The sequence below is a fragment of the Pavona decussata genome, unplaced genomic scaffold (genome assembly GCF_977016875.1).
Source record: "Pavona decussata unplaced genomic scaffold, jaPavDecu1.1 SCAFFOLD_156, whole genome shotgun sequence".
Taxonomy (NCBI): domain Eukaryota; kingdom Metazoa; phylum Cnidaria; class Anthozoa; order Scleractinia; family Agariciidae; genus Pavona; species Pavona decussata.
In genome coordinates, this window is record NW_028145568.1 from 6,344,582 (window position 1) to 6,360,970 (window position 16,389).

The 16,389-nt window shown below is 40.4% G+C and overlaps 1 protein-coding gene across 1 annotated transcript; it reads right to left on the reverse strand.

Annotated features, from left to right (window-relative positions):
- Positions 1-1,910: 1,910 nt before the first annotated feature.
- On the reverse strand, positions 1,911-3,987 carry LOC146465552 (uncharacterized). Its single transcript, XM_085128846.1, has 3 exons — positions 3,212-3,987; positions 2,567-3,147; positions 1,911-2,471 (listed from the first exon to the last, which is right to left on the reverse strand). The coding sequence occupies exons 1-3, from the start codon at positions 3,951-3,953 to the stop codon at positions 1,911-1,913; spliced, it is 1,884 nt and encodes a 627-aa protein (XP_084984972.1). The 5' UTR covers positions 3,954-3,987.
- Positions 3,988-16,389: the final 12,402 nt, after the last annotated feature.

Genomic DNA, 16,389 nt, shown 5'->3' on the forward strand with positions numbered 1-16,389 from the left:
ACCTTTGCCAGTGACTGACGTGATATGGCTTGCAATAGATTAGGGAAAACTGACAACAAGAACACTACACGATGAAACAAAGATGTTTGAGTTTGTTTTTACACATGAGACGTCCCCAAGACGCTTAATGGCCCCAATATCCAATGGTTACAGGAGAGGAGAATGTCTACAGTCGACGTGCAGCTGCTAAGGAGTTTACCTCCCTTGGGGAAAGCAGTGGATGCTGGTAACTCCCCGCTCAAAGTTGTTAACATTGAACACCTATTCGGTGCGACATCGATTTACAAGACTCCCTTTTGGGCCAGATACTTTGTGAGCTCGAACAGTGCAGACGTATGAAGCCCTGCTCCGCAAATTGTTAACTGCTTTAATGGTAAATATTACTCATGCCAAAATTGAAGTCTTTATAAAAAGGGTATGATTCATTGAAAATTCAATTGAAAGCGTTTGAGCAAGAAATGGCAATACACAAGGAGAAAATAAGCACTCACCGCCAAGAAGCAAGACCGTCAAGATGGACTGCAGATCTTATCGGACGCATAGAACGACCTCGCCACCTTCAAACAAACTGTTGGCGCGGAAATAAATCGATTATCAGACAGATAAATAAATAAATAAATAAATAAATAAATTAATTAATTAATTAATTAAATAACAATGTTCAACGAGGGTGAAACTTACTAGTCTGTTATGACTGACAACCCTGTGGCCCTCAGATTCCAGATCGAATTGGAATTTGGAAATGTTGGTCTTTGAGCAGAAGGGAAAATCGAAGTACCCGGGAAAAACCTCTCGGAACAAGGATGAAAACAACAAACTGAGCCAAAATATAACGCCGAGTCCGGGAATCGAACCCGGGCGACATTGGTCGTAGCAGTCGAGTGCTCTCACCCCTGCGCTATCCCTCCTCCCCTTATCGAAGAAACTAGCAGAATAATCAACATCAGTTAACTCGGTCACTGAAGCTATCGAAGCTATGTAACAATACCTTCACCTTCACCTATCCACTTTGTGCCATGTGGCACATAAGGCCTCAACACAACTCCGCCAATCAGCTCTGTCAGCCGCGGCGATTTGTACCTCACTCCAATTCTTCCATCTAGCCTTTTCCCTTTCCCTCTCCGCCGTCCTCCTCCATGTTGTCCTTGGTCTGCCCCGTTTTTGTCGCAATTCTGGTGTCCAGGATAATGCAGTCCTGCAGTCATTATTCGGTTCTTTCCTCATGAAGTGGCTGATAAATTTCCATCTCCGCCTTTGCACGTCCTCACTGAGATTTTCCATCTCAGCCATTATCAGGACTTCTTTGTTTGTAGTTCTTTCCTGCCAGCGTATCTTAAATATCCGTCTAAGACATCTGCTTTGGAAGACGTCGATTTTGTTTTCATCACTTTTATTCATCTTCCACGTCTCGCAGCCATACATCAAGACTGGCTTTACCCGTGTCTTATATAGCCTGACTTTGGTTCGTCGACTGATGCTGTTGCTACTCCAAATCTTTTTCAATCTCAAGAATACCCCTCTTGCTTTGACTACTCTGTTGTGGATGTCTTCAGTGCCTCCGCCCTCTTTGGAAACTGTAGCACCCAAGTACACAAATCTATCAACATCCTCTATTCCTCGTCCATTTACCTCCACCACATCGTTGTTCCGCGAATTTATTCGTAGCAGTTTACATTTGTCTACATTGACTTTCAGTCCCAATCTTTCTGCTTCATGGGCCAACTCATCGGTCTTAGTCTGAATGTGCTGCCTGGTTGATGACAAAAGGGCTATATCATCTGCAAAGTCTAGATCCTCGAGCTTTGTGGTGAACTTCCATCTTATACCGGTGTTCCCCTCTTGCAAGGTATTTCTCATTACCCAGTCAACGACTAGTAGGAATGGTAAACCTGACATGTTACAGCTCTGTTTTACTCCAGTTTTGATCTTAAACCATCCGTTGTATCCTGGCCATCCACTACTGCGCATTGAAAGTCATCATAAAGCGCTTTCACCATGTTGATTATCTTAGATGGTATGCCGTAGCTTCTCATAATCAACCATAGGCTATCCCTGTGGACTGAACCGAACGCTTTCTCGAAGTCTATGAAGTTAACGTACAATGATAACTGCCACTCTATTGACAGTTCCATGACATTTCTCAATATGAAAATTTGCTCAGTAGTTCCTCTACCTGGTCGAAAACCTGCTTGTTCCTTTCTGAGCTTCGACTCTACTCCAATTCGTATCCTGTCGATCACAATTCTCCCCATGACCTTACATTCCTTCAGATTTCCTTTTTTCGGCAGTTTGACAATCAGTCCTTTTCTCCATTTTCTTGGTGTCTTCTCATCTCTCCACACTATGTCTATGATCTCCTTGACTTTAGTGGTAGCATAGTCAATGTCAGCTTTAAGCAGCTCTGCTTGTAAGTTGTCAATTCCCAGTGCTTTTCCATTTTCAGATGCCCTATCGCCTTCCTTACTTCGGTCCTGCTGGGTTCAGATGTATCAATGTCTTCTATTTCATCCGGCAGTTCTGTCTCAATTTCGTTTACTGGATTGCTAGGGTTCTCCCTATTTAGTACTTCAGAGAAGTGCTCCAGCCATCGTTTGGTTTTACTTTCTTTATCATTAAGGATCTTGCCGTTTTTGTCCATTACTGCAGCACTCTGCGTTGGCCTTTCGTTGCTTAATACTTTTGTCAGGGCATACAGTGTTTTCATGTGTTGTTGTTGTTTAGCCGCATTTTCAGCTTCTTCTGCAATCTCTTCTGTCCATCTTCTTTTATCCACCCTAAACTGTCTTTTAACTTCCCTATCCTTCTGTCGGTATTTATCATGCCATCTCTTTTTTTGCCTCTCTGATCTTGCACCAATTAACTTCTGTTTAATGGCTTTCCTATGGTCTATCAGAGTCCAAGCTTCCTGGCTTAACCATGGCTTGTTTTTCTTTTTCTTATACCCTAGGACCTCTTCTCCCTTTTGTACATAAGCTTTCTCCATTATCTCACTTTTCCTTTCCACTTTGTCTCTTTCATCTTCCTCTTCTTCCTCGGTCATTGGCTCATCTACTGCTAGTGCCTGGAATCTGTTCTTCAGCTGTATGTTAAACCTTCTGTGTATATCATTGTTTTGGAGTTTCTGTGTGTTAAACTTCTTCTTGGTGACTTACTGATTTAGTTCCTTATCTCCTCTGGGAGAATAGGGCCGTGAAAAACTTCTCCTTGGTACTCTTTGTCAACGGTGCTCTTTTGAGCTTTAACTTGATGGTTGATCGTACAAGGTAATGGTCACTGGCCACATCTGCTGACCTCATGGACCTGGTATCTAACACTGACGTTCTAAATCTTCTGTTAACCAGAGTGTGATCTATCTTATTTTTTGTTCTTCCATCGGGCGACACCCAGGTTTGCTTGTGAATTTCCTTGTGAGGAAATACTGTTCCAGTGATAACCATTTCATTAAAATTGCAGAATTCTTTCAGTCTTTCTCCATTATCATTAACGGTGCCCAGCCCGTGTCTTCCCATTACTCTTTCAAGGCCGTTGACAAGGTTTCCCACCGTTGCATTCATGTCTCCAGTGATGATTAACATATCATGATTGTGTACCTGTTCAGCTACTTCTGGTAGTTTCCCGTAGAAATCTTCTTTCGTTTGCTCATCGGCATAATTGGTTGGCGCGTACACATGTATCATCGTAAGCTTGACAAACTTAGAGTAGAATCTTGCCTTTATTATTCTCTCATTAATTGGTGACCAGTCAATTAGAGCCTTTGTTGCCTCTTTTGTCATCATTATCGCCACGCCTTGCATGTGTTGATCGTCATCTCGTCCTGAGTAAAGTACTGTTTCGCCTGAACTCAATTTCATTCTACCTGCTCCTGTCCATCGGCACTCACTTATTCCCATAATTTGGATCTTCATCTGATTCATCACTCTCGCAACGTGTGCAGATTTTCCTGTAGTATACATCGTTCTCACATTCCAGTTCCCTATTCTTATGTGAGCACTTGATGTCATTAGTGGTTTGTTTAGCTCCTGACCTTCCTCTCGGCTTTGGCTCAAGGGCGTCGTGCTTTGCTTACTTAAGCAAGGTACCACATTGGCACCAAGAGAAGATTGCGTTCGAGTGTTTAAGGTTTCTGTAATCTGCTTTGTTTTAAGGGGATGGGTGATTAGCCCACCGCCCAACCCCCAACCTGGAGGACCAGGGGCTGTACTTTGTCTGGCTTCTACCCCTCGACCAATCCGGCATGGTTAGACCTGCCAGGGACTAGAGTCCCAGCTCTTAGGGTCATTGAGACACCCAAGCCTCACCACCACTACAAGGTGACAGCCCAAGGTGAAGATGTAACAATACAGCTATCAATAAAACATTTCGGTTCAGTCTCATCAGGTTCGATGTCGTTATTTTTCTACAAACAATTTCCATGATCTCAAAGAAAAACGCCACCTGAGAAGCCGACTGATTCACTTATTACTCGAGCTAGATTATTATTTTAGCATCATCGGACATTTCAAGCTTTGTGGATAAGCATTCAGTATCTTGGTTCCAGAAAAGATATTATCTGTAGCATGATCTGCAGGCTACATAACTCTGCAGAACGCTTTCAATCGTATTTTGAGGAATCCTGCGAAAAATACGCAGCCAGAGGTAAACCAGTCTATATATTATGGGCGACTGATGACAAATCAACTCGCGTACGTAAATCAACCACGCTAATGTATAACATCCTCATAAGTAACCCAGAACAACCTAAAATTAGCGTTTGACACCGTGACATGCTCTTTCAATAGTTATACCACTATGGTATAAGAGGAATTGTTAATGATTGATGCTCTTCCTATTTGCGATTTCGAATGCAGACAACTAATGTTAGCTTAAGTATCTCCGTATAGAGAAAATATATAATTATAATAAAAACCTTCCCAGAATCTTTTGCACCTGAAAAATTGCAAATGCTAAATGACATTGTTGATTTGAAGGCAAGGAGGATGATTTACATGTACTCATATAACTCCGTTGAATGTCTCCTGTTCAGCGACTTGTCAAGTTAAAAATAAAAGCAAACTCGTATACGAGGTTTGAATGTAAGCTCGAATGGCATCGACGGTTTCCTTCGATTCTGACTCCATCATATCTTGAATACATTTTTTTTTCATTGGTGGTAGCCTGGAAACGGGCGAGGAAAGTTAACAAGAGAGCCCGGGAAAAATTCTTGGAACCGAAAAGGAGGCCACTATTTTCGCGCCTTTTCTCGGGCTACCATTCGGCTATCATACATGCAGTGTTGGTCGCGTCAGCTGAAAGTGCTGTTCCTCGTTTCTCCGAGAAAGCGTTTTGCGAAATTGTTTTGCTTGCTGTTTTTTTCGCTCTTTTCCAGTGAAAAGTTGTGAACAGCTTATTCGACAGTGGACAAGACTACATTTGTGACTACGCTTCTACGCAGGTCAATTCAGCTGTTGAGAAAAACAAAGCTAAGTGCTGTGTTTTATTCCTTCTTGAATTGCGCATTTTATCGACCTTTCAGAGAGGTCGACATAAATTTCAATTATCACGTAAACAAACTTGGCCCCCAGTTTCAAAGAGCAGATAACTTTATCCAGTGGATAGATCGCTATCCAGTGGATAAAATGTAGTCAAACGAAGTACATTTTATTCAATGGATAAAGTTATCCGCCCTTTGAGAAACTAGAGCGAGTAGGGCCTGTTGTATAACTTTACGTACACCGCTTCAAACACTCGTTTTCTTCCGATTGTTGTGTTGAATTTAGTTTGTAGATATCACATATTTACCAACTTGGACAGCAGCTTGGAATTTTTTTCATCGAGATCCATCGCAAAAGTCGTTGGTGTTTGATCCAAGATATCAGTTGCCGCAAGACTTCCGAGCACAGAATATCTTTCTCGAGGCTCATAGAGTTTGTTCTGAGTACTTTTTCTGATACATTAAGTAAAGAGCTTGTGATGCAAAATTTAACCCCAACAAAATGGGGTCTACTTTTCCCCCACCACTAGGCGACGCACGAATCGCGTAACGAAAGTAATTTCGATTGGCAAATTTCTAAACTGTCAATCAAGCCGACTAGCCTTCCTTACACGACAGGCGACTACAAGACATTTCAATTCTTATGCTTAAAGTTAAGCATAAGCTATTACCACAGGGAATCTGAGATCTCTTCACATCGAGCCTCTCCCCCTATAACTAAAGAAAGGCTGATTTCATTCTTCCTCGCTTTAGCTCTGACACCCTCGAAAAGCAATCCCTACGGTACACAGGACGGAAACTAAGAAACAACCTCCCTACTGAAGCCAGAAACACTTTATCACTAAAACAATTTAAATTCTTTATTCGTAAAGCTGATCTGACTACGATTCTTGACACCAATCTTTGCAAAAACTGTACTCCGCCACATAATTCTCACTTACCTCCATGTATATGGCAATGACAGCAATGTGAATATTATTACTTTTAATTTTAGTAATAGTTTTTTTTCAAATTCTTCGATCTTGTAACTTTAGGTGCCTCCAGTCAAATTGTTTCATTTTTAGCTTTAGGATATCTGAATACGGCAATGATAGGATGTATCGGGGACGTATGTAACATTTAAACTTTAGTATTTTAGGTTTAGGAAACCTGTAATGTTTACTACACAACACCGACATGTACGTACGTACGTTCGTTCCATCAAAACAGGGGTGTGCGTTCGTTTCGTGTTTCCTCCGGGTTTGTTTACTTCGAAACGTCGGATTTTCTTCGCTTATTTTCATTAATTATTATATTTCAAAACACTATCTTATTAGAATCCAAACGAAAATAGAGCTTGATCGCAGGTTACGGCAAACCAAAAGGCGGTGCCTTGAGGCTGGTCTTCTTTACAAGTAGTCTCCTTTGCAGCCGTTCTTTGTGTCGTTACACAACCAGAAAGAACGTCTGTGTTAGATACCGTGTTGCAATCGTTTCCAAAGCGGTCATTACACGAGCTGGGCTTTCCAAATTAGCCGCTAAATGGGCAAAGACCAGCCTCAAGGCACCGACGTTCCGGTGAAAGTTCAATGGGACCACCGCTGTATTGACTCCAACAAACCACATAAATTCTGCCTTTTGTGAGTAGCTCTGAGTCGATCATGTTTTAAATGTCCGTCACACAACATTACAAATAACAATCGTATATCAAGACAACGCTACGCAAACTTACTGGTTCTTGTTTTGCAATCAGCACAGTCTATTCAGCTCTTGGTGCAGCCAAAGAACAAACACAATGGGAAAATTCACTATTTACATCCTCGTTGAAGACAGAACTGATACTTAGCAACGTTGCACAATTAATGCCTTCTGTGGCCTACCCTGTTAAAATATCAGTCAGGCTCACTTAAAAAAGAGCAACGATTCGGCGCCTTAGGGGATCCCTTTTAATCAAGCTTTCTGTTGATTTGTGTCTTCCACTTTGGTTCAGTATCAGTCTATGGAGCAAGGGTTTATTTTATCGGAAATAAAACCAAGTCGAACTTCCCGCTCGAGCGACTATCACTCCAAATGAGGGCATACACCACACGTGAAGCACCTCAATTTTTTCTCAGACAGTCAAATTATTGCAAGACCCCCACTGAGCATTTACTTTTATTTCCGTGGTTATTACATGACAAATTGAAAATTTAGCAGGTCGCCTCCGGGTGAACCAAGCGTATTTCTTTGATGTGCAAATATAACCACTGTGGAGAAAAAAGGGTGAAAATAATAAAGATAATTAAAAAATCAACACATGCCGATGAAAACTATATGGTGTTATTTTAAAGATCGAGTTGTAACTTTCGTGTAAAATCAATGGACAGGAAAGAAAAAAAACTGTTAGGGCAATGTTTTTGTTATTCCTTCTTAGGGTAATATGTCTGAAAATTGTCCCGCAAAACAAGGACTTTAAAAAAAAAATAAAAAATAAATAAAGCTGCAAAAAGGCTATAGATGTTATTGCAAAAGGGCAATGGATAATTCATTTTTTATTCAATTTGCTCTATAAATGTTTGTGATCACTATTTTTGGAAATAGCATATGGACAATATGGCCAGATCAATGGACTTTATTTTCATGCTCCCAAAAATAACACGTAAGACCATTTCAATAACTTTAAGCTGAACGCAGAAGCTGGCTCTGAAAATGTCAGTTACGAATGGAAAGTTGTGGACAATATAGCAAAGAAAGGTTATTTGAAATCTGCAGCGCACATAACTTGATCAATTGTACCCTTTTCAATTGCAGCCATTCACAATTCATTCTCTCAAGGATGAGAAGCAGATAAAAGTGGCGCCCTTCTCCGTGGGATGTTGGCAGAAACTTTAGTTGTATCTGCTTAAAGGGGAAGTATCACGCAAATTTGCTGTCATTTCAAAACCCAAAAATGCTTGTCTGTAAGCAGAAACAAATAAATAATTGTCAAGTTTGTTATAAATTATCACCCCAGTGCAATAAAACTATCGATTAGTGCCTCTGGCCAGAGAAAGAGTTGGTCGAAATGGATTGAAACTTGAAAAACATTAGGCTAATGTTTTTCAAGTTCTCGCATTTTTGTTTCCAAAATGCGCTAGAACAGATCACAAGTTGTTCCTTTCAAGAACTGAGTTGATTTCTTTCCTCTTGTCATTCTAGAATTATTTGGCAGCTGATTAAAGGTCTTACTTCATCATTTTTAACAAAAGATACCAAAAACACCATGATACTTCCCCTTTAAATAAAGTCCAGACTAAAACCACTTGATGGAAGTTGTCTTCACAAACTGATGTAAACATATTGTGAGGTCCAGACAGTAAAGAAACCTTCATTCTACACCTTCTAACTTCCAGCCCTTGTTGATGAAGATGAAATGGACAGAGACGACGACGGTTTAGAGAAGAATTCAAGTAGTAAAGTACACACTGTGCAAGGAAGAAGAGGCAGCGCAGAGGAGAAAATGAAGTTAATCAAAGGCTCCTGCGAGCCAAATCGTGAATGTACAAGTGAATAGTGGTAACCGTAACGCAGTACTCGCATCAAACATTGATCGGATTGTGTTTGGTTGGCCCAGGACTCACAATCTAAATCGTGCTTAACAAGAAAGTCATAAAGGCTTAATAAGGGGTCTCATTCTACAGGGAAAGCAGTCAAGATAAGGCGGGTATAGGTTTGACGGAGAAGGGGAACGACAGACATGAAGGGTATCAAGCGCGTGTGCGGACGGAGGCAGCATGCAGGCGAAACAAGCGACGCCCAGACAGACCGCTATATGTGCCTCCCCATGCTCGAGGAACTATAAAGACTGTTAAAAACACAGGGAAGCCTTGTCATGTCAAGCAGGAAAACACGGAGGTGCGAAATCGTCGTTGTCGTTACTTAACTTAATGCTGATGAATGTATATCGATACAATTATCCTCTTAATGTATTTGTAATAAGCCAATCGTTTTATATTTTACGGTGTTTGTGTATTTTCCTTTTTCCTCTCTGGCTTCTTTGGAGAGAACAATTTTTGTTTTTATCATTTCTTTACGGTTTCTAACAATTTTAACAGTCAAATGACTTCGGACTGCCAAAGAAGAATACGCATACATTTCTCCATCGTAGTTTCGTCTTCCGTTTTGCGCGAAATCCCTGTTCACTTGGACGACAATCTCGATCTGCTTGAGCGGCTTTCAACACAGGGCTTTTCTCACAAAAAAGGAAAAAAAAGAGTACGAAGATTATACACACCGGTCGAGTGTTCTTTAGGCTATTTTATTTATTTTGAAGAGGGAGACAAACTTAAGCGAGCCGTGAGAGTATGCCATATTTGAAAGTTTACGACCTATCGATGAAACGATGGACCGAGCGAGCGAGTGACATTTCCCGACATTATGATTACTCGTTCATTGGGTATGCGCACATTCGCGAGTTAAAAAAAGGAAGAGTTTCGGTTACCGGCAGCTAAATTGCAGAACTAAACATTTCAAAGGGGTCCTGAGAACGAAGATCTTGAGGAACCAGAGAAGCAACAGCAAATGAGGACATAATGAACACTGATTTGCCAACCAAACAAGACCATTTTCCTGGTTTTGACAACATCAACACAATGACGTTTGAAGACCACCTACTTACACTATACACTAAAATATGGGAACCGGTGCAAGCGCCATCTTTTCATTAATTTCACCGGCTTTGATGAGAGATGAACTTCAAGAAAGGTGTTTGATATTGTGACGAAATACTGTGTGGAATGTTTCATATTACTTCTCAAAGAAAATGATTTAGAAGAAGTTAAGGATACAAAAATGAGACTGACTGACTTATAAACACTCATTAAATATTATTTTTGTTGTTTCTTTCCGAACAACTAATGGGTTTGAGAAAAGATGTTCAAATGTCAAGTGAAACAACGAGCTGCAAAAAAAGAATATACTCTTGCTTAGTTATTGTAAAAAAAATTCAATGGCACCAAAGCAAAGTAAAATATGTTCCAGTTAGTTGGGAGTTCGAGTTAGTGAATCGCCAAAACATGAAGGAAACAACGAAATGTACGTATGGAGCGAAAATTATATTTGAGAATAGGAAAAGTTCTCGCATACCTGTAAAATTTGCCGCCCTTGCATCCACCAGTAGAAAGTATCCGTAATCACATTGTATGAATCTTTCATCTGCACAAGTCCATAAACACCGTTCTGTTTTGAGTCCTTTTTCAGGCTGATTTTAGCTGTGATCTCGCTCTTTTAATCCTTCTATTTCATGTGTTAAATTGCTTAAATCATAGTCTTTCACCTCAGCTGACCGCGTTTACGTCCGATTTTTTTAGTTTGCCGCGCTCATTCCTGAAAGTCGACATAGTGGCTCACAAACACAGCAATTTTCAGCTAAATTTAACAGCGTCCTTTTTTGTGATGAAAACACGAGAAAAAAAAGAACTGCGAAAGTAGCGACGTTAAATCGTGAACGACCGGAAGCGAGCAAACGAAGGTTGCTTTTACACGCAAACGTAAGGCCAGTTCTTCGCTGCCTTCTCCTTCGTTTATCCACCATGTTTGGCATCAAAATAAAGCTTAGAAACCAGGCTTCAACCTCCGATGAGGAATGGGGAATAGTGGTTAAACAGTAATGTTGGCCAGCGTTGTGAAAAGTGGGTAATTTTACTTCCGGTGAGAGATGGCGGGAGTTTTATATTAAATATTCGTAAAATCGAGTTCAGGAACAATGTCTGACTTTCTCAATGCTGTTCATTTCAATAAATTCAATGCAAAGATTTCGCTATTCACCGAGCATTGTCTTTCTTATGTGAAAAATGAATGTGTTGCAGGAGATCAAATACTTTTTTACGGTGAATATTTCAAAGGCAAGGGAACATCTTCCGCCGCTCGAATATTCTCTCGACATCGTACAGCTTACTTCTTTTGGATTTTCTGCTGGACATGTCGTACAAAACCACAGACAAAACATTGTGACGCCGTGCGTAATCAACGGGGAAAGCACGCCATTTGTCCGCCACATTGGATTCTCTGTTGTTAAGAAGAAAGCCGCATACCATAGCGCGGGCTCAAATGTCCACGATTTCTTACATCAACTTAAAGCAGAAACAAGGTGCGAAGAGCAAACACAAGACAGTGCACTTGTATGTTGATCTTTTACTTCTGCAGTTATCTTGTGTACAGTTTTGTAATTACAAAGTATAAGTATAGGTGGACTATTCATTTATTGTTATAAACTGAAGTAAAACAAACCCATGTGGTATTTAATATGAAGGAAATAACACCAGCTGGATATTTATGATTATAATCCATCAAATATTTTCGCTCGCGCGCGATTGGTCTAAACGCCTCACGTGACCGAATATACCCCAGCTAAAACTGGGGGATATCCGATGATATTCCCCAATTTCAAAACCTTCAAGGCGCGTCAAAACTGCAATTAAAATTAATGTCAAGATGAAGGAACGGTTTGCTTTTGAGACAGAAGGAGAGATAAATCTGCTGGTCGATAAAGCAGTATCACAAAACAACATACGCTCTGAGCGTTTTTGATGGTAAACTGCTCTTAAACGAAATGTTCAAATACTCAAGCTCGTTGCTACGTGTTGCGAAAGATATTTGAAGGATAATAACCACAATAGCCTCCATTTAACTTTAAAAATATCCTCAGATATTTGTCCTTGGACATTATCTGCTCCTCGAAGCTCACAGTTTTCCTCGAGCTTCGCTCTCGGAAAACTGTTCGCTTCTCGGAAAAGATACTGTCCGCGGACAAATATCTGAGCATATTTTTGCCCCAAATGGAGGCTATTGTTTATTTATGCTAAGTTCATTGCTACTGAAAGTGAATCTCAACGATCAGCCGACAGCGGACAGTATCGTTATCTCCTTGGTTTGGTTATTGCTCCAGTGAAATACCCAACTACAGTTGTCAATTCAGTGCATAATGGTCTTACCTTCAAAGCCTTTCTTAAGTAATCTGTCAAAATATTAATTTTATCGATGCCAGAGTCCTTTTAATTCTAACAACCCTCTCCTTCTATGGTTTTATTCTGATTGGTTAGAAAATTGTTTTAAACAGAAATACTTAATTTCATGAAATGAATCTGGCCAGGTACCGGTGGTGAACGAAAACTTTTATGAAAGGTTTCAAGACACTTCAATGGACGGCACATATAGGAAGGTGAAGGCGTTGGAGTACTGAGAGATGATATAGACACTTTTTGGCATCAACTTTTCCTCGACTTCAGTTGGGGACACGAAAAAAGTGCCCTGTATTCTCCACGATTATCAAAAGGTGGAGTGGCAAGCCATGGCAAGAATATTAGTTTATAGCTTTAAATCAGTCCCTGTCATCTGCGTTTTTAGCATCCTGCTTATTTGGTGAGGAAAGTATTAGTAATGAATACCTACTCGAGTCATTTCGATGTCACATAACCTCTGATGAGCGGGAAATCTTCGACAAATTGAGAAAAAATAATACAGCTCATGATGACGGCGACGTCCTTGATTTCCTGGGAAATGACAAACCTTTTAAACGTCCAAATGAGGAAAACATTCCTGTGATCCTTTATGAATTGGCACACCAAGAGTTGATCCAGAGACCTCGATATATAGGTCAATGCTGGGCACCTATTTTGATTGAACTCAAGAAGTATGAACCTTTCACAACCCCAGAGCGCACCGCCAAACAACCAACAACCAGGAAAGTTGTGAGGTCAATTGAGTGCAATCCGAGCAATGATGCAGAGAGGCAATCCCTGGATTTCCTAAAGAAATTCATCCGTTCGTCAGATGCACCTATGCTGGGCACCTTCTTAAAGTACACCACTGGAAGTGACATCTTGCCAGACAGCATAGCAGTGTCGTTTACGTCAATGGATGGGTTTGCTCGCAGACCCATCGTCCATACTTGCGGGCCTCTTGTGGAGCTACCATACACATACCACTCCCTCAGCGAACTCTCAGAAGAATTCACTACACTCCTAACGGAGAAAGGTACATGGGGATTTAATATAGTGTAACAGTACGCTTTGTTAATGAACACCGGGTGTGCAAAGCACAACATTTAAAATGACTGTAACATTTCCCATGTCTTTGATGTATGCTGTTTCAGTTGAGTCGACTATAAATCAAAATTCATTTGTTGAGTTGCTTTATGGTGCACGTGAAAGAAAGGAAACGACAATCGAAATATGTCCAGGATAAAAGAAATGAGTTCATTTTTCATAAAGTTATTTCGAGATCAGTGTATGCGTGGTCGATTGCACATGGACAGTGTAGTTCCACTTCTCGCTTGTCCAGCGCTCTTAGAATCAATAGTGCTCTATGACTTTAATATCGCACCTCAATGATAAAGTGATGCATTTCTTAACTAAAAGTAAACAAAGAATTTTTTCCTTGTTTTCTCATCAGAACTTGGCTTTTCATTTGGAGCTTTACTCCTGGTATACAGTTCAATTAGTAGCACTGTAAATTTCTAGCACTTGTAAAAATTATTTTACAGTTACGTTACACTTTGCAAGTCTACTAGTACACATTAACTTTTAAGGAGTTATTATAACTCCCTTAATAGAGTTAATTAACTCCTTAAGGTGGAGTTACTTTTTTGGGAGTTATTAGAACTCCAAAAGGGAGTTATTTTGCTGTTGGAGGAGTTACAGTGCGACCAGGAAAACGGGAACACCTGAAATATGTCAGAAATGTTATTTCTGTCCAATCACGCGTCCGAAATCCACTTGCCAAACTGCAAAGTGTTTACTGTTCTTTGCGCGGCAAGAATTGTGTCGGCTTCAGATTTTCAGGGTAATTGATTTAATTTGAGCTAATTCTGGTCGTTTAAGCTCTCAGACTACTCATAAAGAAACAGAACAGTGCATGTATGTGTCCTTTCACCGATCACTGACGCTCTGAAGGAATTGTTGCTTTCAACATGTGGCGCCGTCGCTAATACCTGTATTATCTACTACTCTGAAATAAAACAAATAATTTCAATAAAAATCATGAACGATTTATTGAACGATGAACTTATCACAACTCAACAGTCAGCCGATATTTTTTTTAAGCCTTAACTGTAAGAAATGTTCGTGTTCCTTTGTTTGCCATTTTTCTACGAAAGTGAGCTGAAAGAACGTAACAGTTTGCCGGCTGCAAGTCTCCTTTAATCAGTCGACGAAGTCGAACGTGCTTTAGGGTCACAAATAGGGATGCAATCGTCTATTACTGAATGATCTAGAAATAGGCATTCTAGCACTACTGGTAGTGGAAATTGTCGTTGCACGAGCGCCCGTAATATTGGCCTTTTCGACTCTTTTCATTTCGATTAAGCGCGACTAGTAACGGTTATTTAAATTGCGGTTTTGGCGTGTGAAGTCCTCAAACATGATTGGCTTAAAAATAATAAGCATTCCTGACATATTTTAGGTGTTCACGGTTTTCCTGGTCCCATTGTAATTTAACTCCTATAATGGAGTTACTTTTTTTAGAGTTACTATAACTCCCAAAGGGAGTGAACTGAAACTCCTAAAAAGAGTTAAACTTTTACAGGAGTTATTTTAACCCTGCAAGGAGAGTTAAAATAACTCACTTTAGAGAGTTACTTGGGAAAAGTTAATTTAACTCTGTAAGAAGAGTTAACATAACTCACCTTTATGGAGTAACTTTAACTCTACAAGGAGAGTTGTTTTTACTCATGCTTGGGAGTTATTATGGAGGAGTTATTTTGACCTCCCTGTTAATATGACCACCTTATTGTTCCAAAATTTTATTTAAAAAAAAAAAAGGTTATTAAGTAATTGTCTTCTAGTTACAAAACCTCGGTGATCCGACCACCCCATTCAATACGACCACATTTTTTTTAAAAGCACCCCAGTGGTCATATTAGTAGTAGGCAATATGAGGGTATAAGCACACTCTTCAGACATGTGCCCCTTTTGCCCCCCCCCCCAACTCCCCCATATTTGTCTCGAATACAAGCTCAACTCACTCATTTTCAATTTTCAAAAATAACACATAATTTGACCCCAACTCACCTTTCATCAATACCTTTTTCAAACCCTTTAATACGATATTTGATTTCCAAGGTAGCTGCCTGTAAATATCGTGACCTTGACCTTGGGAAATCCTCGGTTCTCATCCATTGGCCTTTTGTTGTGGAAAAAATACTTTATAATCATTCAATACCAAAACAGTGCATTATTGATGATCATGTTCTCAATTCTGGTAACCTATGTACTTAATTACATCATGGTATTACAAGGTTGATGCTGGTCAGGTTGGGACGAAACGTAGGGTAGGCCATGGCCTACCGGTAGTTCACACGCTTTTGGCGACAGCAATTTCGTCGGCGGTTTATGTGTCATTCACTGCTTCGCACATTGTTCCAACCGGGTGTTTACATCTTTTACACCTGCTTCCCGATAGGGTGCAGTGGTAGTTCTAGTTTCGGTTTCTGTAATAAATAATTTTTTCTGGGAGCGCGTTAACAGCCTGCCACTTAACCCCCAACCTGGAGGAGCAGGGGCTGTTCTTCGTCTGGCCTCTACCTTTCGACTAATCCGGCATGGTTAGACCTGCCAGGGACCACAGTCCCCACCGGGACAGCTCTCTGGGTCATTGAGACACACAAGCTTCACCACCACGGCAAGGTGTCAGCCCAAGGTGGTTAATTTCATAAAAAAAAATTCCAAAAAATAAATTCGTCCTATTACTGTCAAATTCCTATTTTGATCCCCACGGGGCGATTATATAGTTTTTCGTTATTTATTAGTAGGAGTAGGGGGTGGGGGTTCTGTTATAGCTGAGTTCCCGCGCAAACGTTTCTTTGCGCGCATTCCGCTGGCCAACTGGAATGAAATCTTCACTACACTTCGCCGTGAGGCAAGCTGTGTTATCATAGTCCCTCGAAGGTACCATATGTTTTGTCTTCGTTTAATAACATCAGTAAC